Source organism: Choloepus didactylus, chromosome 10, assembly GCF_015220235.1.
Source record: "Choloepus didactylus isolate mChoDid1 chromosome 10, mChoDid1.pri, whole genome shotgun sequence".
NCBI lineage: Eukaryota > Metazoa > Chordata > Mammalia > Pilosa > Megalonychidae > Choloepus > Choloepus didactylus.
Genome location: NC_051316.1, coordinates 108770772 through 108795860, shown reverse-complemented (window position 1 = coordinate 108795860; position 25089 = coordinate 108770772). Strand labels below are relative to the sequence as shown.

The 25089-nt window shown below is 52.6% G+C and overlaps 1 protein-coding gene across 6 annotated transcripts in view; it reads left to right on the top strand.

Annotated features, from left to right (window-relative positions):
• The window catches only part of COL27A1 (collagen type XXVII alpha 1 chain), a 153552-nt gene that overhangs the window by 17335 nt on the left and 111128 nt on the right, over positions 1 to 25089 (top strand). For 5 of the 6 annotated variants that reach the window (XR_005210656.1, XM_037797558.1, XM_037797556.1 and 2 more), the window contains exons 4-7: positions 3179 to 3232; positions 7159 to 7212; positions 16987 to 17040; positions 18479 to 18532. Coding sequence is in view for 5 of the 6 variants with exons in the window: in XM_037797558.1 (XP_037653486.1) it covers positions 3179 to 3232; positions 7159 to 7212; positions 16987 to 17040; positions 18479 to 18532 (216 nt within the window). In the remaining variant the exon portion in view is untranslated. The remainder of the gene's footprint in view (positions 1 to 3178; positions 3233 to 7158; positions 7213 to 16986; positions 17041 to 18478; positions 18533 to 25089) is intronic. The other variant, XM_037797559.1, reaches the window with a different exon arrangement.

Sequence of the window (25089 nt, the reverse complement as noted above, 5' to 3'; positions counted from 1 at the left end):
TGGGGGAAGCCCAGAGGGGTCTTGCTTGGTTGTTTCCATGGTGCTGTTTGCACGCGTCCCGAGCCCAGGCCTCCTCCACCTCCCCCAGACAGGCCTGCAGCCCCCGCTCCCCTCCCCCTGGGCTCAGGGCCCTCTCAGAGGCCCCGTTGTTTGGAGCGTGGAGTGGAAAATCCCACCCTGGCCTCATGAATCATCCCAGAGTCACCGCCTCAGGCTTCAGGCCCTGGAAAGAAATGGCAGAGTTTTTCCACTGCATGGAGAACAGGCAGGGTCTCCGATCAGGGTGGCGGGTGGGGGCAAGGGGCGCCCGCCCTAGCTCGTCCACTAACAAAGTGAGCACTGAGTGCAGAAGGGTCAGGTTTGGCTGGAGCGGGGCGGGGGAGCTGGGTGCTCCCGGCCCAGGCTGGTGGAGTGGCTGGGATTGGCTGGGCCCGCAGCCGGGGGCTGGGCTGCCGTGGGAAGGAATCAGCCCTGGGCTGACATCACCAGGCCTGGCTGTGGGTCCCCACTGGCACTGAGAGGCTGCTCTGCAGATATTTTGCATGAGGTCAGACTCCAGCCTGCTGCCCCCACTTCTGGGGCAGAAGAAACAGCGAGAGGGTGTGTCTGGGCCTTGGCAGCGGCGGCTCCCCCCTGGGTCCACGAGGGAGCTGCACCCGTGGAGACTGTGCCTCCCCAGGAGTCCTGGACAAGCGTCTCTGCCTGTCTGGGCCTTGGCTGGCTCCTCTGTGAGATGGGATAACCTCACCTTTGCTCTCCTGCCTGAGATCCCAGAGGAGGAAATCGCCCCCTGCCCCATGACTCAGGAAGTAGCAGTGGTGGGAAGTTCTGGGGGTGTTTGTGTCACAGATACCAAGAGGAAAGGTACTTACCCAAGGTCAGAGACACACCTGATCAAGACTGTGTGGAAGCTGTGCAGGGGAAGAGGAGAATAATTCCAGTGGTCTGGGTTTGGGTTTGGGTACGGACTCTGTCTCTTGTTAGCTGTGTGGCCTTGGGCAAGTTCCTTTGCCTTTCTGAACCTCACTCTGGTTGCTCATCTGTTGAAAGGACATAGTAACATTAAGGATACCAAGCGATGCTTAGCCTTAGCCTTATCTCGGCGTTTCCCTTTAATTCAGGGTAAGATGGGAGAATTGGACCAACTGCATCCGTTTGTGCTGACCCCCAAGAACAGATGCAAAGGAGGGTGTCTTATACTTTTGAATTGGCGAGGTTCCAGAGCTTGGTTAATAGAAACACAGCTAACATTTTTGAGTGCTGTGTGCCAGTGTCAGGATTACCACTTTTTATGGATAATCTGTTGGCTAGGTCCTGCTAGTCTCATTTTACAGTTTCTTTAAGACAGAGGCTCAGAGACTGGAAGTAAGTTGCCCAAAGCCACACAGCTAGAAAGTGGGGATGCCCAGGTGTGAATCCAGAACTCCAGTCTCACACCTCCACTCTGCTGCTCCCCACCAAAGCCAGCTGGGGAGGAGCTGGGAGCAGACTGGTCCCCACTCCCAAATCTGCAGAACTGGACGTGGGAACCAGAGCCGGTCTCCCAGCCCTGCAAGCTGGGTATGAAGGAAGGCTGCCTGACATCTGCCCAGAGGTGCCAGGGGCTCTCAGGTGGCCCGGACTTGCCTGAGGAGGTCACACAGCAGCCCCCTCCCCCCTCCTCCCAGGGCGCTTTCCCAGGGACCCTGTGACCTTGGTGTCCATATCTGCCTGTCTGGATCTCTCCGCTGATTTGTATTCACGGACGAGCAAGCACGCGGCGTTCACAAGCCAGAACTGTGAGCTGAGGCTGCCCAGCGTGAGATCTGGATTAATTACCAGCCAACCCGTACTGCATTTTCAACACCTGTTTTAACTCTGGGCAGGAAATCTGGAATCTCGTTGGTGATTATTTGAAACAAATGAATTCCCCAGGCCTCACACATCCTCGAAAGCCTGGCTTCCTTTGAAGGCTCTGTGCTAAGCTCTTCACATCCAGGAGTTTAGTTAATCCTTGTGGTCTCCTCCAGGGAAGAGGGGACAGGAGTTGTGGGACCCATTTGGAAGGGGAGCAGCTGAGACACAGGCAGACAGAAGCACTTGCACAAAGTCCCCAGTTAAGCAGCAAAACCAGGATTCAAACAAAGCCCAGCCCATGATTCTCCTAAGTCTGTTTGACTGCCCCCTGCCTGTGTGAAGGAAGGGATGCATGGCCAGGCGAGCCCTCCTTGAGAACCAACCACACTGTAGGGTTGGTGATTGGCCCTCTCTCTCTCGGGGGAAATGGGGAGCCTTTAAATGTTCTTGAGCAGGAGAGTGCCTTGGGAAGGTGAATGTGGCTGAGTGGAGGAGGACTGGAGAGGGTGAAGGCAGGCAGACATGAAGCTGGGCCAGGCTGTGGCCACTGGATCAGGCAGAATATTTGAGGGCCAATTACATACCAGGCACTGCGTGAAACACCTGCTAGCTCTCATTTCCTCCTCACCGTGATCCCATGGGGGTATTATTGCCCCCTTTTTACAGTTACAGTTTGGTTAAAGAACTTGCTGTAATCCAGCTGGTAAGTAGCAGCACAGGGATTTGAACCCAAGTCTGTCTGATTCAAAAGCCTGGGCTGATGGATAACCTTTATGTTCCCTTGCCTTTCCGTGGTGTGAAAGTGCTTGGTGTGATTTTGGGCAAGCCCTGTCTCCACATAGGCTCTGCAGAGAACTTGGCTGAGCTCTGAGGGCTCTTTCTTGTTTTATTTTATCAAACATTTGGCTGAGCCCTGGGGATAGAGACATAATTTATGTCACCTGGTATTTTTGAGGAGGCTGTGGTCTGGTGGGAGAGACAGGTTTCTAAGCAGACAATTCCCAAAAAATATATAGGTCTTTAAAGTAAAGGGAAAGAGGAGACCTGGCCTAGCTTGGAGGAAAGGCCAGTGACAGTTCCCTGGAGAGGGTAACACCCTGAGTGCATTAGTTGGGTGAAAAAAGGTGAAGACTTCAAAGATGGAGAAGCAGCGGATAAAAAGGCTTGCAAATCCCCAAAAACATGAGTGGCTCAGGGCAGGGACCTCAGGGAACCCCCTCTCTTCTCAGCCATGGGCCTTCCATGCCCAGAGCTCTCGACAGGTTTGTTGAATGACTGCTTGAACCCGAGGCTCTGCTCCCACTTGCCACTGTCTGATGGTGTCTTCTTGCTTTCTTTTCAGGGTGCCCCTGGGCTTCCTGGGCTGCCTGGACCCCCTGGTGCCCGAGGGCCACGGGTAAGTGATCACATGCTCTCCTTTGGAGCCGTGGTTGCCTCGTTGGCCCACATCCCACTGCCTCTGGAGTCCCAGCTTGCAGCGTGTCCTCAGGCTGCTCCTTGCCCCTCTCCAGTACCCCGTCCCACTTTGTCCTCTGGGGGTGGACTTGGTGCTCATAGACGGCACTGTGTATAGACGTGGCATGGGACAGCGATGACCTCCTGCAGGGACTCAGCTGTCCATTGTGGATGTCACCCTTCAGGAAGGGGCTCTTGAAGACCACATGCCCTGACCAGATGGGCTGCGGTGTTTGTCCAGCAAGAAAATCTGTCTTGGGAGGCCATGACCCTTGCAGCCATCTTCCCAACCCTGCAGGGCGATCCTGGGGTGGGGGTGCTGACATAGGCAACTGGCAGGGCTGCATCAGGGAGGGAGTGAGCTCCCCATGCTGGGAGGTGCAACTGGCAGCTGGAGGCTAGCCCGTCAGGGCTGCGGCGGCCGACGTGAGCCAACCCGAGACTCAGAGTGGGCCGTGTAGCAAAGTTGGTCATGGAAACAGTTCCTCCACATTAGGCCTGGCACAACACTTACACGGTCTCATTTCATCCTCTGCACAGAGCCCCTGTGGGCCAGTGTGACTATCCTCGTTGCAAGAATGAGGGAAACCAGCATTTAGGAAATGGCAGAGCCAGGACTCAAACCCAGACCCTTAACCACACGCTGGGCCCTTGAGGGTTCCCCTGGAAGGAAATCTACTTCTTCCCAAGTGGGCTTGGACCCATGGCACTTGGCATCTGTGCCCAGGCTGAATCAGCCTTTCCCACGCTGGGTGCCTGGCGAGGCCCTGGCATAGATAGCTGCCTGGGGCATAGTTTTGGCTCTGGGCCCAGTGGCTGGTTCTGGTTATGCAATTACCGGAGCCCTCATTCCCTTCAGACCTGGCCCGGCACTCACTGGGTCCAGCGCTCCAGAATCTGTTGTCTGAAGCGGCATTTTTGACTGGCTTTGGAACGCCCATGGAGCACTTGCCCAGAGCTGGGGACCACATGGGACCACATGGGTATCCCGAACATGGCTGGCCCACAGTATCTTGTGGCCTGGGACCAGGATGAGCCCTCTTGACCTAGCATTGCTATCTCTGCAATCTCTGCACCTTAGCTTGGGTGGCCCTCTACGGGGCCTGCTCTCCTTTGTAAGCTCCTCCTCCACTCCTGGCTCAGATCAAATGCCTCCTCCTTTTCGGGTGACTGCCCCCTTCTGGGAGTACCTGTAGCAGTGTATCTGCCCCTCTGGGTGGTGTAGATCACTTTCCAGTAGGTAAGATTGACCACTGAGCTCATTCACTGAGCTCAGCTGCATGCAGGTTATCTCATCCAATCTCCCCAACCATCCTGAGAAATAGGTTCCAACATTAGCCCCATTTTACACATGAGGAAACTGAGGCTCAGAGAAGTTGTTACTTTGACGAAGGTCACAAAGATGCAGGAGCCAGGATTGAACCCAGGCAGTCTGACTCCAGAGCCTGCAGCTTAATATCTATTGTGCTAATTTTTCCATCGGTTCCCTGAGTCCCTCCAGGCCAGAGACTGGGCTTTATTTACTGCCCTCTCTCCCCTACAATACCTAGCAGTGCTGGGCAAAGGTTGCTGAAGAGCCCTAGTCTGGAAGTCAGGGACATTTTCATCAGGAAGCCATGGGCTCTTAGACAAGTCCCTTCCCTCCTCTGGGCTGCAGTTTCCCCATCTATAAAACTGGGCATCACGGTAAGAAATTTCCAAAGTTCCTCCCAGCTCTGAAATTCCCCAGATGAGTGGCCATCCTTCCCATGCTCTCTGCCTGTTGTTCCCCCAGCCCTCTTCCCCATCATCCTGTTTCTAGACTGGAAATTCCATAGATCATAGAATTCCAAAACTAATAGAACAATCCCAACTCCTGTCTACACAGATGGAGACTCTGGGGCTCATGGAGGGCCGGGGCCTTACCTGAGATTACCCAGAGCTCCGTGGCAGGCCCCTTCCCACCCCCTTCACCCCAACCCATCAAGTCATGTTGGGGAATCCTAAAGCCTTCCCCCCATCAGCTTTCTGGCTGCAGCATTTATAGAATCAGTCTGCTTGGCTCCTGGTCAACTATGTGCCTCATTTCTCTGCAAGGCAGTGGCTGGAGAGGGCTTGGGAGATGGGGGCAGGGAAGCCCCCACTGTCACAAGCAGCAGATGGAGAAGCTGAGTGCTATGGTCCACCATCTGGGGACATCTGGGGGCGTGACTGGAGAGAGGTGGCCACGCTTGACCCTCACACAGCTCATGCCTGGTTCTTGAGATGCTGGCCATCCGGGGCCCCTCCTAAAACACCCCTGCCCAACCTTTGCCCTATTCAGGTCGAGCCTTGAGATTAGATCCCAGAGGCCTGGGCTGGGGTGAACATCTGAGGTACCCCTGACTCCTTAGAGACCGTGGGTCTGTCATTCACAGGACATATGGGGAGATTGAGGCCCCGGTATGTGTGTGTATTGTGGGGGGTGATGAGGATCAGAACCGGGGCCTGGTCTTGGCACTTACGCAGTGTTCAGCGGAACTATGGGGCAGGCAGGAGAGCTGATTACTTGGGAGGGAGGGTCACATGTGAAGCTGTTGTGAATTCCCCAGGCTGAGTGCACTCGGAACACTGTTCCCTCTCAACTGCTAGCGGAGAAGGGGAGGATTCCAGTTCAGGCATCGAGGAAGAGGGCGGTGCCTCAGTCAGAATGTGACAGGCTGCAGCTGGGAAGTTGGCTTTGGAGAGGGAGGAAGGAAGCGAGTTCATACACAGCTAGCCAGATGAGTCAAGAGGGGCCGGGATGAGGGCAGTGTGTCTGGAGGCCAGCGTGGCGGGGGACCCCGAAGTGCCCTCCTCTTTGCCCAGATTACTCGTGGGTCGTTTATCTGCTGGACAAAGATTCTTGGTCATTGCCCCACTTTTGGGGCTCTGTTTATACTACTGGTCTGGAAGCCTCCAGCCCTTGCTGGACAAAGCGGACCATTAACAGAACCCAGCTGTTGTAGGGGGATTTGGATATGGCCTGGGAAAACCCAGTGCCATGAATAAGCTCTGGATTCCAAGTTGACAGGCCCACATCCCCACCCTCACTCTGCTGTGTGACCTTGGCCAAGACTCTTTGACTCCTGGGTCTAGTCTTCCCAGCCACTTCATGGTCCCTTATGGACTGTGCAAGCTTGGAGCTTGTAGGAGTCTAAGGGAGAGCTCTTATTACATGGGATAGCAACAGGAGGGGTGTGCCTCTGTTCAGAAGAGGTCAAGTGCACCCTTTATTGAGCTCTCAACCAAAAGGGCTCATCTGAAAGTCCAGTTGGAGTCCAAAGAGTGGAGAAGTTACTTTAGGCAGGAGGAGTCTGAGAAGGCTCCCTGGAGGAGGGGGCATTTGAGCCAGGCCTTGAAGGATGGGTCAGGTTTCAGCTGGAGGGGTAGAGGGAAAAGCATTCCAGATGGTGGGAACAGCGTGGGCCAAGGTGATGAGGGGAGAAAGTACCAGGTGCATTGGAGAAAAGCAAATAGTGAGTGTGATTTGAGCCTGAGGACACAAGTCTGGGAAGGGCTGGTGGGGCCTGCCTGAGAGAGTGTGAAGAGCTGGTGAAACTCAGGGATTAAGGGCTTCTGCTCTGAAGTCAGACATATCTGATGTCAAGGTCCTGCTCCATGACCAAAATAGAAATAATAACAGCACCTACCTTGTAGGTTGATGGCCAAGATAAAATGAGATAACTCAGGGGAAGCGCTTAGCAGCAGCCCAGGCATCGAAGGGGCCTACTGAGAGTGACACTGTTGCTAAGGCCTGGCCTGGGGAGAGGATGTTGGACCAGTGGGTGGAAGGAAGGTGCTGGGTGTTGCTGTACAGAGCTGGATGCCCCTATTTTCCCTCACCTGTTTGTTTCTTTCCCTTTTCAGGGTCCTCCTGGGCCTTACGGAAATCCAGGCCTCCCCGGTCTCCCTGGAGCCAAAGTGAGTATTTGCAGTGGGGTCTGGGGCCAGGGCCATGGTGTGGGTGTCGAGGTTGGGGGCCTCCTCTGGGGGACTGCCTGGAGGCCCTGGTGGGAGGGTCTCAGGGTCGTTGGGGAGGACTCCTACAGGCCACAGGCATGCCCTGAGCTCCTTCTGGGCTAGAAATAGTGAGGATCAGGGGTTTAGCTCAGGGTGGAGGGTTTGGGGATCAAGGCCCCCCCCCCCCCAGGAGAGTAGGGAGAAAGAAAGGGAATTTGATGCGAAATCAGAGGAGGCCTGAAAGTCGGAGTAAGGCTGGAGGGTTCACTGGGTTGTAAGATGCATCTGGGGGAGGCGTGTTGATATTTGAGCTGGGGAGGGACCTGGAACGATCATGTTTTAGGAAGATCACTAGAAGAGATGCTGTGTCGAGGATGGACTGGGGGTGGTACAGGTGAGAGATGAAGGGCCAGGTTAGGGGCGGAGGAGGGAGAGAAGTGGTGCATTCATTATACGAAAGTGGGATAGAGAGGACTTGGTGATGGATGAGAGATGAAGGGTGAGGGGTGGGAAGGGGTGACGCCTGGTGTTAGCCAGGATGATTGAATGGAGGAACCCAGGAGAAGGAATAAGATGATGATGTCTTTAGGAACCTGTAGACCATCCATGCGGAGATGATTCATGGACGTATATTCTGGAACTTGGGAGAGCTTTGAGCTGGAGCTAGAGCCTTGGGGGTGGCCAGCACAGAGACAGTTATGGGCCCAAATGCCACCCTCCCTAGGGAACCTTCTAGGAATACTTCAGTTAACTCTGAAATGAGACCAAGGAGCTCTTAGTAGATGGTGCTCTGGTGTTTGCAGGGAAATTCCAGCCCCTGAGCTCATCAGGAAATTCCTGGGGCTCAGGCAGAGAACAGGGGTGGACAGGCTGCACATGGCTCATGTGTGGGAGCTGCAGCTAAGAGAGCCCAGAGGAGAGCAGGGGACCAGCAACCTATAGGTCCCGGGGAAAAGAAGCCTTGAGGAATGGCCAGAGAAATATGAAGAGGTAGAGGAAGATGCGAGGTCCGAAAGCTCAGAGATCAGCAACTGTCCCAACAGAGGGCAGAGGGGCTCCTGGTCAAGGCTTCCCAGCCTGGCCCAGGTTGCGGGGAAGCCAGGTGGCAATTGGGATCTTCTTTGGGGTACTCAGACACAGCTGCCCGAGCCTCAGCCTCAGGACTCCATGGCGAGGGCTGAGCTGGGGACCCTACTTGGAAGGCCGCGGAAGCCTCAGGTGTCCAGTGCGCAGCAGCTGCCTGGAGGTACCCTGGGTTTTCATGGACCAAACATGACAATCACCACCACCTAGTGATCTCTTACTGTGTGCTAGGCACTGTGCGTGAATTTTACCTGGCTTGTCTCATTTGACGACCTGAAGAGATGGGGAAACTGAGACTTGGGAAGATTAAGATGCTTTCTTGGAAGTGGCGTCAGGGCCCACCCCATGGGTCAGGCAGAGACAGGGGAGGTCCCTGGAGGCTGCTGAGTTGCAGAGGGCTCTGGTCTCCTAGACTTCGGGTACGGCAAGACGCTGGGGGCCAGCAGCTGCTTGGAACTGCCACGTTTGCTCAGGAAAAATGCCCTTCATGGCCTGCTCTGCGATGGGTGTGGTCCTTCAGTCTCTCAGACTGACCCCTGCTTCTGTGGCAGCCACTGCTCTTTCTGCTCCTTCCTCTGACCCCTGCTGGCCTCGCTCACTGGCCTAGCATGGTTGGCAGCCCACCCCCAACCCGCTAACAGATGTGCCAAGGCAGGAGGAGGGGCCAGCCAGCTATTTCTCCCTTTATTTGAAAAGTGCCTGATACCTACCAGGGATACCTTCCTGGTGCTACGAGGAGCTGGGGCCTGTGGACTCAGGGCCGCGTGGACGGGACTCCAGCCTGCTTCTGCGTGTAACAGACAAGGGCATGGGTTCTCAAAAATGTACTGGCATGGGAGGCTGCTTCTCTCATTGGGACTTATATAAAATGCCAAGGGGAAAAGTCATCCCCTTTGCCTGGACACTTGGCCCTGAGCCCAGGGGGTAAATAGAGGAGGCCCCAGCACAGGCTGGTTGTGTGGAGGCCCAGGTCTTCTGATCCTTGGGCCTTGGGCTGTCCTTGTTCAGTGGTGTGGCCAGGAGAGGGTGAATACGGGGGCTTGAGACGGAAGTCACAGCTTTGCCGAGACTGGATGAAGACTGTTGTATTATTGGCACACATGTGCCTGATTCTGGAAGAGTGTCCTCCCTGATCACCAGATTCCCAGATGAGATGACCTGGTAGGAGGATCGTGGGGCCAGCCCCTCCTCTTCCAAAATGTGTCAACTCCGGGAGCTGCCTCTCTGGGCCATCTGCCCAGCTGTCCTCCTTCAGTCAGCAAACGTTTACTGAGCACCTACTATGTGCTGCAGGCACAGTGAGCCCAACCTGCAGACACAGTGAGCCCACCAGGCCATATCCTCCCAGGTGGCAGGGAGCTGGCCCTTCATCTGAAACTGCTGCTGTGTAGTCATTTGTCTGAGCCTCCTGGGATATAGCCTGGTGGGATGATGGTCCCCCTGCCAGACTCAGGGGTGGGAGCGACAGATGGAATGAGAAGGGGAGAAAGAGCCAAGGTGAGCCTCATCCCTCTTGAGGCCGCAGACACATGAAGGCCCAAGGGGCCCGGGTGACTTGCCCAGGCCACATGGCCGTGGCAGGGCTGTATTTTGGGGTCGCCAGGGCTTCCAGGCTGGTGCAGGTCAGAGCCAGGCTTGACCCCTGCCTGCCTCCTCCAGAGCTCAAGCTTCCTCCCCTGTTCCACCCTGAAATCTCTTGTTCCAGTCCCTCAAGAGGGGGGCTCGTCTCGTCGGCTTCCACACAGAGTCAAGCTCAAGGACTGTGAGAATGAGGCCAAGGAGCCAGGACCTGGGAGGACCGGGCTGGCTGACCTCAGAGGCTCAGGGATGAGTCACTGGGTCGAGTGGTTTATTCATCTGACACCTGGTTGTTGCTGCAGTAAAGTGTCATGGGTGGGAAAGAGCCCAGACTTTGGAGCCCGTGGCCTGAGTTCAAATCCCAGCTCTGACACCAACTAGCTCTGCAACTGCGGGCCACTGTTTTGAACTTCCCATCCTCCATTTCCTCATCTGAAAATGGGGTTATAGGCACAGCTGCCTCCAGGGTTGTCTTGAGCAATGACTGAGTTACCCGGGGTCAGTGCTTAGAGCAGTTCCAGGCACATGGCAAGTGCTGTGGAGGGGTCAGCTTTGTGATGAGCCGCAGCGGGGGACAGCCAGGCACGGTCCCTGCCTCGTGGAACATAGAGGCGAGCAAGGGAATAGAAACAAGATGATCACATCAATAAACATAGAATTACCGCAGGATAACAGTTCCATATAAGAGGCATGGGGTGCTTGGAGACCCCACGAAATGGGCACTGATCTTTTCTGGGAGGTGAGAGCAGCCTTCCCAGGGGGCAGAAGGTTGAATTGACACCTGAAGAGCAGCAAGTGACAAGGCAAAGGGTCAGGAGGTGGCCGGTGAGGGCAGCAGGTGTGTTCGGTGGTGCGAGACTTTTGGACTTATCCAAAGAGGAGCAGGAAGACATGGAAAGGTTTTCAGTGGGGGAGACATGGTCAGATGAGGTTTAGAAGGTCATTCGGGCGGCTAGAGAAGAGAGCATGGCCTGTGGCCAGCGGGGGAGGGGAGGCTTGGGGGTAGATGCTGACGCCGGACCCCGGAGTCGGGGTGGGATGCTGGGATGTGGGGTTTGCAGCAGCTCTGGGCTGGAGGCGGGCTGGGCTCCAGCAGTGCTGGGGGGCCCGTGCTGCCTGCACCCCGGGGGTGAGGCACCTGGCTCTACTCCCTTCTTGGCAGCCGGCCGGGCCCTCCCTTCTCTGACCTGCCTGGTCTGCGTGAATTAGTCAGGATTCTGAGGGGCCCTCAGTTGTCGGGGAGCGCAGGTAGGTGGGAATGGCAGGATGGGAGAACCGGAAGAGGAAGAAGTCCCAGGGAAGGGCAGGCTCAGCCCTGCCAAGGTCTGCAGGGGTGGGGAAGCCCCGGCGGAGGCAGCCTGGCGGGCCTGCCCTGCCCCTTCCTCTGAGGACTGACAGAGGCAGCCATGCTCGTTAAGGAAAATGTGGAGACATCCAGAAAGTATTAAGAAGAAAGTAAGCTGCCTTCAGTGGCCCCATTTTGCAGATGAGGAAACGCAGGCCCAAAGTGGCTAAGTGACTTCCCCAAGGTCACCTGACTAGTAAGTGACAGAGTTGGGATTTGAACCCTCGACTCTGTGACTTCAAAGCCTATACTTTCAGCCACAAAGCAATTCGCAGCTCTCCAGCCATGTGGCTTTGCAGTCTTGCCTTGTGCTGTGTCTTGGATGTCCGTTTGCCTTGATTTCAGCATGTCTGCGGAGCTGGCCTTTCTCGCTTGACGTCAGCTATACTTCCACCGTATACTTTTTAACGGCTACTTGGCATGCCTTCAAAATCAAAAGCCCATACTTTACACAAATTTCCTTTTTTTGAAAGGAAAATATATATTAGTAAAAACATATTTTTACTAATATATAAGTAAAATCTTGAAGAAAATTATTGTATATTATGTTTGAAAATCCCTAATTATTTCATTAGGATAAATTCATGAAAGTAGAACTGCAAGGTTAAAGGGTAACTGGTTATAGTGGTTTAAAACTTGGGCTGGGGAGCCACTGTGCCTGGGTTTGAATCTCAGCTCCACCACTTGCTGGTTGTATGACTAGACAAGTTACTTAAACTCTCGGGTCCTCAGTTGCCACTTCTGTAAACTGGGATAATAATAGCTTATCCCTCATAGGGTTGGGGGAGTCAGTTCTAAATTATTCCTGCCTGGCACATAAGTGCTACATGAGTGTTTGGCTGTTATTTTATTGACAGTTGTCGTCTAGAAAGGTTGAACCGACTTGTGCTGCTGCTAGTGTTAGAGGAGGATATTTAAGAAAATGTGATAATTCATTATTGTTTCCACTTCATTGATCATCTATGAGGAAGCATGTTTTTCTTATATCTGTTTTCCATTTGCACTTCACCTTTTATGAATTGTTTACTTATGAATATGTTTATTTTGGGAGTTGAGGTATTATCTTTCATTATTTATTTGTAATTATTTATATTTATATATTAAGGTTAGTAAGGCTTTAGGTATCTTACAAATATTTTCCAGTTTGTTGTTTGCCTATTAAGATGATGAATGACAATTTTCATGAATTCTTATTTTCTGGAATAACAATAATAGCTAACATTTGTTAGGCACTTACTATGTGCCAGAGAGTTTGGAGAGTATTCTACCAATATGGAAAATTTATGGTTCTTTATTTTACTTCTATACTTAGGAATTTCTTTCCCATCCTAGAATCTGATATTCACTTACATTTCTAGTTGTTTCCTGGTATCATTTGTACTCTTAAAAAAATTAAGCCATCTGGAATTAATCTTGACAGGGATATGAGGTAGAGTTCTAACTTTATTTCCCCCGACAGTTAACCATTTATTGAGTAAAGTTTCCTTTACTGATTATTATATAGATCAAGGTCTACTTCAGGCCATTCTATTATGTTTCATTGTTCTGTTTGTATATTTTATACAGTAAAACATTGTTGTATATGACATTTACTATCTTGATACTACATATCTTCCCTTATTCCTCTTTTAAATTATTTCTGGCTATTTGTTCTTTCAGATAGAGTGTAGACACATTTTAACAATTTCCTTTTGAAAATTCCTGTTAGGATTTTATTGGAATTGTATTAAATGTGTTTATTAATTTCTGAAGAATTGACATCTTTAAAATATTAAGTGTTCCTATCTATAAGCATGGCATACCTTCCCATTCAGTTGAGTTGTTTAAATACCTCTTAGTTAACTTTTATAGTTTTTATTGCATAAGCCCTGCCCTTTCCTTATTCAATCATACTTAAAAATTTAATATTTTTGTTGCTGTTGTGAATGGAATATTTTTTCCCATTGTATTTTCTAGCTGGCTCTCGGCTATTGAAGGAAACACTAAATTTCTATATTTTTCCATTATTTGTGTTTATTTTATAGCCTTACTGAGTTATCTTTTCAGTTACAATAGTTTTTCAGTCAGTTCTGAGTTTCCCAGACAGGCAGTTATATTGTTTGCAAAGAAGGACAGACTTTTGTCTCCTTTTCTTCGAAGGTTAGTATTCTCATTTGTTTTTCATGCCTTATTGCTTTGGCCAGAACTTCTAAACAACACAAAATAGTAGTTGTGATAGTGGGAGGCCCAGTGAAACTTCAGAAGAAGTTCTAGGGCTGGGCCCAGATCTGTCCAGTCCCAGCTCCAGATTCCATTCATCTATTCGCTCATTTGTGTAATATATGATGATGCCTATTCTGGGCCAGGCCCTGGACTGCGCACTTAGGGGGTCATGAATGACTGTGTATCAGGGGCTACCAACCTAGAATTGCTCTGTCCTTGGATATGTGTTCCTCCTTTGTCTCAGCACCACCCACACCCTACCCCTGCCCCAGGCCACAGCCTTCCAAACCCTCTTATTCTCTCCACCTCCCAACCCTACTCAGAGGAAAGTAGCTAATATAGTTCCCATTCCTCCTCTCTTCTTAGCTTTTAGGGTTTGAAATGCACACTCCTATCTGTCTTCTTCTGGTTCCACTCTGCTCTGTTAACTAGTCTGGACAGAGACCACCATTCCCCATGCACAGAAGGACAGGGGCTTGCTCAAAGTCATCCAGGTCGGTTGGAGAGCTGAGGCCAGCAACTAGATGCTCATCCTCACCAAGGTGCAAACAATGATTAACACTTTATATAGTGTTCTCTTGTTGGGGGAATTTGCAGATATCTGGCTGGGGAGACATGTTTTGCATGGGAGTCTTCTTCATTCTAGAAGCCATAGACCTGACTGGGGATACCACGAGCATCCCTTGAACTACAACTTCACCTGGCTCCCTCCTTGTCTTCCTGCAGCCTCACCTTAGCTCAAACTCCCTTCAGGAATTTATCCTCAGTCTGGGTGATCTTCTCCCTGATTCCCCTCCCCACTTAACTCTAGACTGTATTTCAGTACACCTTAGACGGAAACTTATAAAGAGCTTGGGCTCTGGAACCAGACTGCCTGAGTCTAAATCCCATTTTTGAATTCTATGACCTTGGACAAGTGATTTTTCTTCTCTGCACCTTGGTTTTCTGTTCTGTAAAATGGGGATAATGATAGTTGCTACTTCGTGGATTTAGTGTGAGGATGAAATGAGTTAATGTGTCATGGGCTAATATTTGCTAGTGCTTATTATCATTACCCATCACACCAGTTTCTCCCACAGGCAAGCGTTGAGTCTAATTCACCACCGTAATATTCCCTGTACCCTTCACAAGACTTGGCACATAGTAGGTGTTTAAGAAATATCTGTACTTGCCAATGTTGTCCTCAGGCAGGGATTACATCTCAGGCACTGTGCTGGCTGCTGGGGTGGGGGTGCAGAGAGAAATCCCTGAATAACCAAAAAGCTCAGGTAAGGACCTGGGGTAAGGGAATAAGTCTATCATCTCTTTGGGCCTCAGTTTCCCCTTTTGTAAAATGACAAAATTGGAAACACTGAGATCAACCCCTGAAGCCTTTTAAAAGTCCAGCTCCTCTGTCGCCTGCAGACCGAGGTGGGCACGGCACGGTGGGGAAAAGCTGCTGTCCTTTTTTGGCCATTGGAATCCTCGGTAGCCCTGGGTCTGGCCTCACACCATGGACATAAAAGGCATTGGAACCGGACTTGGGAACAGCTGAGGGTGGGAGAGCATCTGTGAGGGGCAGCTGCAGTGCAAGGGTGGGGGACTCAGAGGTGGGGTCCTGCAGAAGTGACCTGGAGGGGCTCAGCTGGACAGAGTAGGTATTTGGGGGGCCTGGCAAGGGAGGGCTGCTGGCCAGCCTGGCAGCCCAGGGCCACTGGTAGTAGGGCCAGAGCTGCTGAGGCGGGGCGGGGAGTGTGGAAGAAGCTACCCTGTTTGAAGTCAGACAGAATGGGGGGCTCTCTGTCTCTCCTGCTTGCCTGCCCTCTCACCCCAGGCTGCTACTTAACATCGCGGAACCCAGCCTTTGTCCCTGATAGAAACAAGTGGGTGTGACACAAGGGCTGAAGCAGTTGGGATTCCCTAAGCAGGGAATTGTGTGCAGCAGCTGAGGGCTAGAGGCCGCCCTGGCCCCTCTTTAAGGCTCCTTCTGGTCCAGAATGCAACACTTCCCCACAGAGAGCGACTGACTCAGGATTTGGAAGGTCTGTGTTCTGACGAAGAAAAAGAACCAAATGGGAATTAATTAGAGTTGGCCAACCCACCCCTCCCATGTGTCACATCCATTAGCTCACTGGCTTCCCACCAGGAAACCTGTGAGGCCGCGGGAAGGGGGTGGATGTGGCCCTGTGTGTGCACGTGCACACGTATGTGCGTGTGTGCATGGGTGTGCTGTGTGCCTCCCATTTTAAAGGTGAGGAAAGCGAGGTTCAGAGAGCTGAGGTGACCTGCCCAAGGCCTGAGTGGGAAGCCGTGACAGGCCCAGCATTCTGGTGGGGGCTCAGCTGAGGCAGGGAAGGGAGGGAGCCCTTGGGGGGGCTCAGGGGTTCTTGGAATGTGACATCGGGGTGGACCGACTTTCCAAAGGGCTGTTTCCTGAGTCGCAACCAGGTTCGGCCAAACCAGAGGGGCTGCAGCCAGCAGCACACTTTGCAGGCCTGTGGGAGACCCAGCTGACGAGCTCTGTGGACCCTTTTCCTGAGCCCCCTGCTCTCAGGACCTTGCAGTGGGGACCCTCCTATATTCTAGGCACAAGGTGGGCGTGGGGCGGGGGGGAGGGTCTTGTGTCTGATGGGGGCCTCATGGACTGCAGGTTTCTACTCTATTTACTGCCTCTTCTAACTTAGGTGGTTCCCAGGATTTCCCAAAGCTCAGGTCTGAGAGTGACAAATTCAGGGTACTGACCTCATCCTGGGGCCTTGGGCCAGCCCCTTTCCCTCTTCTGGCCTCACTTTCCTAAATGAATGGGATCCTAACACTTTCCAGGCCCACTTAACCAGGCCATGGTGAGAATCTAGTAAGGTGAGGGATCTTGTAAACCATGAAGGGCTGTACACAGAGGGTAGCTGCTGTCCATCTGTCCACCTCAGATAGAGAAATGTGAGGGGAGCATCAATGTACCAGAAAAGTGAAAACGTCAGGCGTCTTCTGGGATGTGCTTCTCAGAAATTAAGAGAGCCCCAAGGTACAAGCCAGGAGGCAGGCCTAGCCATTCACATGCAAAGCCTCATCTGCAGTGTGTTGGGCCCAGAGATGTACAGGTTGGCTGGGGAAGATGCATTCAAGCTGCTTCTGGAGGAATGCTTAGGGTTTGACTAATGAGGATTGCAGGAATGGTGTTCTGGGAGGGGGTGACTGTCTGAGCAAGGGCCTGGCAAAAGGAAGTACTGGGCATGGCTGAGAAATGTGCTCTGGTCTTGTGCCGGAGCAGAGGGACCCTCTATCTATGGGTGCGGCTGGCAGGAGAGTTGCAAACTCTGGACAAGATGGAAGACTTGGGACACCAGAATGGGGAGTCTGGACTTTGTCATCATGCAAGCAGTAGGGAGAAATGGAAGGTGTTAGAGCAAGAGAGTTGTGGAGTGGTAGAGAGGACCCTTCCAGAGGTGTGTGAGTGAGGGGATGGATGGAAGGGCTTTGAGCAGAACTTGTGTGGAGACATCCTCTTTAGAGATGACTCAGTGGCCAAAGTGGAATTGTTTTTGTTTCAGGGACAGAAAGGGGACCCGGGGCTCTCACCAGGAAAGGCCCATGATGGGGCAAAGGTAGGTTTCCAGGGACCCCAGGCTCAGGGAAGAGGGGAGTGGATGCTAGGGAAAATGCCACACTCTGGGGTGAGCCTCCCTGGTGGAGGCCCCTGCAGACAAGGGCAGGGAGGTGGGAAGGTCTAGAAAGATCAGGGTGTGGTGTGGTTTTCTTCTTGTAGCCCTTCAGTCTTTCCCAACACCAAACCCAGGACTATTCCCTGCCACATTTTTCCCAGCTTGCAAAAATTACAATCACTGAAATATTTTGCTTATGGACACACCCGTGGTGAACATATTTTGCCTGGTGCCCTGCATGGCTTTCTGCAGTGTCTGCGAGGTGACCCTGGCATCCAGAAGCCTCTTGGCTGCACATGCCCAGAAAGCTTCCAGTGGGCATTCCAAGTCCTCCCTGAGGTTGTTAATTAGAGTAGACAGATGTGTGCGTTTCTGGGAGGTGGGAAGGTAGTGGGCCCAGAGATCTAGGGCTCTCTGACTCTGAAGGCCATGATGTCAAGCTTCTCCTACAGAAGAGAAAACATTTTGGTCAAAGGACTTCACCCATCCCTGCAGCATCACTCTATAATCGAGCAAGGAGTCTGGAGGGAGGGAGTGCGGGACCGGCGGGAGCAGGGGGGCCCAGAACTCCAAGTGAGGTCACCAGCATCTCGAACATACCCTAGAAGGAATGCTCGGGTCTGTCTGGCTTCCTTCAGGACACAGTCTCCTGTGCCTGTGCACATAGATGTGCTCAGTGCCTTTGATTTCCCCGAGACACAGGTGGTTCATTCCTTCACATCCTCACTGATAAGTTTACTTATTCAGTAAACATTTACCGGGTGACCAAGGGTCCCAGGAAAGTCTCCACCTACACACCAATCTGATGCCCATCGTACCTTAAAAGCGAAGGCCAATAGGCCCAGCTTGCAGACGAGGAAACACAGGCCTAAGAAGGGGTGCGAGTGGCAGAGCTGGGATTTGTACCCAGGGCCTGGGCTTCACTCCCATTCTCTTATTTTGTCTGCTCCCAGGTCTCAGTGTTGGTGGCAGAAATGCCCACCTGGCCAGGGTGAGGGAATAGGCAGAAGGGAGGGTGTCAGGAATGCAGTTGGAGAGAACTGATTGGAATGGGATGGATGAGGGTGTGTGTCCTTGGGGGCAGTGGTTTTCAAACATGGTCTTAGCATCAGAATCCATTGGCCATGCACCAATGGTATCTTATGTCAAAGTCCAATAGATACAAGGATTAAGAGGAGCTGAGTCAATTGGGGAAGGGGCTGGGTACCCCACCTACTCTACTGCCCTCATCTCACTTGGCAGCCCCCTGAGACTCCTCTGGGGTGTCTAGGCCTCCATGACCCCCATTTGGAAACAACCGGTGATTTGAGATCAGGCTTTCAATTTAATGGGTGTTTCTGTACCCGTTTCCCGCCTCACACCCTGTGTTTGTGTTTTGCAGGGCAACGTGGGCTTGCCTGGGCTCCCCGGGAATCCAGGACCTCCTGGACGAAAGGTACACGCTGGTTATGATGCTTTGCCTTGCTGAGTGGGCTTGCTGAGGAGCCAGGCCTTGAGGCTAGAGAACTGTGTGCACCCCTGCTTGCCCACCCACCCTGCCTCCTCTCCCCTTGAGCTCGGGAAAGATTGGTGGGAGATGAAAAAGGTTTCCTGAGGATGGTGCTCGTCAATTGGGGGGCGGGGGGCAGAGAGCGCCTTGACTTGGAGTTGCCCCCCTCCCCCCACAAGGCTCATGAGCAGTGAGGCCACGTGGCCTGGCTCTGTAGTACTTCCTCCTGGGGGCCCTCAGGAGGCTGAGGAAGGGGCACTGTCCTCAGAGACGTTGAGGGGCTGGGCTGTGGGGCTAGTTGGACCTGGGTTCTACTCCCACTGTTTCCAGATGGGGGCTTTGGGCTAGCCCCTAACCAATATTCATCCCTCCCTGATAGGCTGCAGGGCGGTGCCCAGGAACCCATGGCGGTCATTCCTGTTATGGGTGGAGGGAGAATGCTCTAGAGAGGCGGTGAGCTCTCTGTGCCTGCAGAGCTGTTGTGTCTTCCCAACCCCCATCCCTGCTTCAGCCATGTCGGGGGTAGGAGTTGGGGAGTTGCCGTTCTAAACAGCTTGGGGGAAAGTCTGCCATTTTCCTAGATGGCAGGACCCTGGATACAAAAAAGGCCCTTCCACTCTGACTTCTCCAGTCAGGGGCTCCCATCCTTCAAGACTCAGCTGTGGTTGCACCTCCTCCAGTACGCCGTCCTGGAACACATAGCCTTCGGGCCCTGGGTCTCTACCCTGCTCAAGGGCACTTAGCCTATCTTAGCTTCTTCTCAGCTCAGAGTCTTGCCTGACCAATCAGGTTGTGCAAATCTGGTTTGTTTCTCTCCCTACTGAGCCTAGCATAGGACCTTCTGCCTAATGGGTGCTCAGGAAACTGGGACAGGACAATGAAGACCGAAGGTCAATGGCTTTTTGCAGGAAAATCCCAAATTGCTGATGGGTTTTCCAGTAGAATCCTCAACCTAGGGCCACGTCTTGAGCTTCGGACCTGGATCCCAGCTGTAGTCACAGCTGCCCTCTCTCTTGGGCCATCTGGTTCTCATCTGGACAGCTACAGTATCTCTTGGCTCCATCCAGCCCCTTGTCCAAGGGTCCCCATGGCACAGACGGACCTGGAGGATCATGTCCTCCCATCCCTTTCTCCTCCACCGTCGTTGACCAGAGCAGGCCAGAGCCAGACAGGAGTCCATGGCTGTCTGTGAGCTGGGGAGACATGGCAGAGAACTCAGAGGGACTCTCTCTCCCTATTTGCTTCCCCTCTGGGCTCCAGCACTTTCTGATGAATGAGGTGTGAGTGGAAAAGCCTCCTTCCAGCCCTGGCTCATAAAACAGTCAACGGTGGTCTCTCTCCGCATGGGGTGGGAGCGCAGCAGAGGTGGCGGGAGATGGGAAAAGCAGATGGACCAGCTCCTGGCTGGGGTTCCAGGCTTCCCTGCTCTAAGCAGATGTCCAAGCAGAGGGCCAAGAGCCCCTCCCAGTGAAAAGGAACCAGCCCACCTGAGCAGGGAGAGGTGTCTTTTCTAAGTTAAGAAAGTGCCTCCATGCAGGCGGAAAAATATTTGGCAAAGCCGTTCACACTGAGTTCTTCCCTGATGCTGTCCCTGGCAACACGGAGGAGCTTGGTCTGGGGCAGGCCAGTGTCACCCACCCAGAGAGTGGTGGGGAGAGCATGGGGGAGCTCGGGCTCCATGGCAGGGACCCCTGTCCTTGCTGGGGGTCAGGGAGGAGGACCGATAGGGTGGGCGCCTGGGCTTGTAATCACCACTGTTTGTAATCACTCTCCTCCCACAAGCATCTTTGGTGACAACAGTGGCCATTTTCCCCTAGTCTTGCTTGGCTTTGTCACTTGTGGGAGAGTCTTGGGGGAGAAGGGACATGGGTGGGCCAGAGTGAGGTCAGCTTGCTCTTTGCTCACCAACACGTTGGATTTGGGCTTCTTTCTCTGAGATGATACCAATAACCATTCATTCATTTGATCATTCATTCGTTCATCGTTCATTCATGAGCATTTATTGAATGCCTGCCATGTACCAAGCACTGTGCAAGGCACCAAGCCGAACAAATAAACAGAAATATATGCCCCCTTGAAGCTTATGTTCTTGTGGGGGGAGACAGACAATAAACAAAAATAGTAAAAATATGAGATGCATTAGATGATGGCGGGGCTCTGAAAAATAGGCGGAAGCAAAGGCGCTCCAATATCAACTAGTATAGGGTTCCAATATCAACTAGTGCGTCCACTCGGCTGGCACTTCAGGGGCTGCAGAAAGGGTGACTGTCCGTCACCACGTTGTTTCCCCCAGGAGCTCTCAAGAGTTAGGCAACATTATTCCCATTTTACAGCTGAGAAAGCTGAGGCCCAAATAGGTTTCATTCACACATGCATTCATTCTTCATTCATTCTTCCAGATGTTCAACAGATAGGAACCTAAGTGTAAGGCCCCATGCCGGCACTGGTGTTAAATGACAAATGGGGTCCTCTGGGGCCCTGCCCTCCTGAGGGTGCAGTCTGGAGCAGCGGTTCCCCACCCCACTGGGCATTAGAACCCACTGGGCAAAAGAACCGGGTGGGGAGGTTGGGTCCCGCCCCAGGGATTCTGGTTCAACTGGACTGAGAGTGGACCCTTGTCATCAGTAATCTAAAAGTTCCTGGGGTGATTCCCATGTGCAGCTGAGACTGAGGGCCCCTGGCTTAGTGGAAATACCTTTCGCTGGCACTGAATGGCAGGCCTGGGATTTAAACCCAGGTCTTCCACCCTCAGGCTCTTTCTCGCTCCACTAACACTGATTGAAACGGCTTCTCAAATAAGAGAGAGCCCTTAAATTAAGGAGAGGCTCCCCATCTGAGAAGGTCCGTTTCTCTGCCATCGTCTGAGATGCTCACTGAGGGGCTTTGCAGAGCTGATTCCCAAGGGCTGTGGTGGCAGGCCTCGGCGTCAGACAAACTTGGATGGCATCCCAGCTCCATCGCTCTCCTGCATCCCCTTGCCCCCCTGCACCTCAGCTACCTGATGGGGACGTTTGGAGGGATAGATGAGGTGTGATATCCTCAGCACCCATGGGGCTGACACGTGGTAGGCATTTCATATGTATTTGTGGAATGAATGAATGAATGAGTGAATGAATGAATGATCATGATGATCATGAAGGAGAAGCAGCTGAAGGCCTTTCCCATCTGTCACTTTGCCAGTTAACCACCTCCCACTAGTCAAGAAGGCTGCTGGAACCCCATTTGCACCTTGACGGATGTGTGTCCCCCGTGCTCTCTAGTCTAACCCTCCTGCCTTCTTTTCTGTAGAAGAGTAGTTCTCAACTGGGGGGTGATTTTGCCCCCCAGGGGACAGTTAATGTCTAGACAGTTAACAATGTTTGGAGATATCTTTGGTTGTTACAATAAGGGTGATTCCATTCTCAAAAGCCGTCTTCTCAGGAGCAACTCCCCAGACCTCCAGGCAGAAGTCACGCCTGCCTTCTTGATCCTTCGGCCCTTTCTGCCTGGCAGTCAACTCACAGGTGTCCTTGGCACATTTCTCAGACTGGAACAAGTGCACGGAGGGCAGACTCCAGCCTGTTCGTCTCTGTTTCCTGGTGTGGGGCTTGGCACAGGGCTGGACATGTACATCTGCCTCCTGCTTCCGTCCCTCGTTCCCCTGCCTGTGGCAGTCTGCACTAACTGATCTTCCTTGCCAAGCCCTGATGTGGCTGCAGAATCTTTCTTAACACACTGCTCCAGGAAGACATGACTAATAGAATGAAGTTGGTACTCCACTTGAAACTTCTCTGCCATCTTTCCAGCGTGCCTTCCTCTTAGTTCCCTTCTGCTGCTCTCTCCCTGCCCTCTAGCTCTCCTTGTGCTGCCTGAGTTGGCCTCTGTCTGTGGGAAGCTGAGTAAAATGGGAAGGCAGAGGGGGGTTATTTGGGAATATTTTGGTGGTGGTGGGGGATGCGACTGAGGCTGGCCTGAGATGATCTCTTGCCTTTCTGCAGAACTACCAGTACTACCCAGGTGGGTGGCACCCAGCCCCGTACAGGGACCCTCCTGGGGTCCTTTGCCAGGCTCCCCTGCTGCTAAGCTGCTCTGGGCTTTGGTGGCCCAGGCCCTCGGTCACCTCTGAGCTCAGCTCCCACCTCCTATCCAATCCCTGCTCCTCCAGTTCAAGCCTCAGTTTACCATGTCACCTCCTCCAGTTGGGTGCATTTATCTCCCCTAGCACTTGGTACTTCTCCTTCATTCCACTTAATGTGCGCTTAATGCCCATGTTCCCTTCTGGAAGGTAGAGAGTGGGTTTGTCCCACGTACCAGGGTATCCCTAGTGCCTGACACAGGGCCTGGCTCATTGTTGGGGCTCAGCAAACATTTGTTGATTGAATGAATGAGGCACAGCAAAATTGCACCTTCCTGACCTCACCTGTCTTCAGAATCCACTTGCCTTTGTTTCCTGACTGTGGTCGCAAATACCACTAAATGGATTAGGTTAAACAACAGGAATTTATTGGCTCACAGTTTTGAGGCCAGGAGAAATCCAAAATCAGGGTATCAGCCTGATGATACTTTCTCCCTGATGATTGGTGGGGCTGGCTGCTGGTGATCCTTGGGTCCTAGGCTTTTTCGTCACGTGACAATGCACAGGCCAGCAACTTCCAGCTTCTTCCTCTTTCCATGGCTTTCTCTATGTCTGAATTTCATTCGGCTGATAAAGGGCTCTGGTAATCATGATTAAAGCCCAACCTGATTCAGTTGGCCACATCTTAACTAAAGACAATATCTCCAAAAGGTCCTATTTACAATGGGCTCACACCCACGGGAATGGATTAATTAAGAACATGTTTTTCTGGAGTACATAATTCAACCTACCACACCACTAAATAGTCTGGTTGGTGTCAGATTCCCAGCTGTGCCGTGACAAACTGTGCTTTTGGATAAGCCACGGCTTTCAGATGGGGAAACTGAGGCCCAGGCAGGAGCAGGGACTTGTCCAGGATCATGTAATGAATCACTTCATCTCTTGGCTTGTGTTTCTTTCTCTGATTCTTTCTGTTAAATGGGGTTTTCTGTCCTGCTGATTGCCCAGCGTGGGGTATGGGCAGCTAAGGTAGTAGAAAAGGTCCATTGGGAAGTCTCTTGGAGTACTAAGCAAGCCCGAGAGGAAGGACACCTCCATTTATTGAAGGCCTACTATGTGCCAGGCACATTTTTCCGGAGTTATACATAAATCCCTTTGTTTGGTTTCAGAGCCCTGCTCCTCCCTGGGTCTCAGTTTCCCCATCTGAAAGCTGTGTCCAGACTTGAGCTGTGTTTACCCAGGCTCCATCTCAGCCTGCATGAGGCCTCGGTCTCTCATCACACCGCCCCACAAGAGCCTGCATTGGTCCCCACGGCCCCTCGGCAAGGACAGAACCCCCTCTCCTCCCTGCCCAAAAAGCCCGAATAGCCTCCCAGCCGGATGGGCAGACTGTCTACAGCAACAGTGAGGTGATGTCTGGCTTCTCCATGTACATTGTAAGCAATGATTAATCTGGCTCCAAAACCAAAATATAGACCAAGTTCTATTATAAACACGGGTCCTGTGGAGACCCGCCTGTGGGCAGCAGGAAGCTCCTCGCAGACATCTGTGGTCCCGGGAGCCCCCCCGAAGCAGCCACTCTCCTCTGGTGCCAGTCAGGCACCGATCACATGTGGGGGAATTGCTGCCCCCAGGTCCACCTTGTGGTCAGTGCCTGTCCCGTAATTGCTGGGGCCCTAGAGAAGATAATGGTTTAGATTCTCCCAGGTCCTGGGGCCCTGTCATTTGATGCTATTTGGCCCCAGCTTGGTATAAACACTGGTGAGGTGATCCCAGGGAGCAGAAGAGCCTCCCCAGTCCTGCCTCCACCCTGGTTGTGCTCAGACCCCACTGCTGCAGCCAGCCAGGAGGAATGGCTGGGTCCACGGATCAGCTTCATGGCCTTCTGGACAAAGTCCAGCCCACCCGGACTTGAGTTTTAGGGAACAGTCTGGGCTTGGGTGTAACTTGCTAAGGAAACTTGGACAAGCCCCTTCCCCTGTCTTGAGCCTCAGTTTCTCAGTCTGTCCAATGCGAAAGGAAGTTGTCAAGTTGAATGCTTAGGTCCTTTCCAACTCAGGTGCCCAGGCTTCTGTGACCGTCCTCTGGTCCAATAACACTACAGGGACCCTGAGCCTCCCTCCCGGTGAGGTGGGTCTGTAAGGGGAGCTTTCTCTGGGTGGCCCTGTGGCTCTTCTAGGCTGGCCTCGAGCTGGTCAATGGGAATGTCTCATCCTGTGAGTCGGTGGTTAAGGACACAGGTATTGGAGTCACAGACCTTGTTCAGCCCGAGAAGCTGTGTGGCCTCAGAAAAACTTCTTTACCTCTTTGGGCCTCTATTTCCTCATCTGGCAAAATGTGCACAGCCGTTCCTACCTCCTAGGGGTGGTTGCAAAGAGTTGATGAGCTAATGATGTATTTAAGGCCTCACTGCAGGCCACACATGGGGAGTTCTCTGTACGTGTCCCTA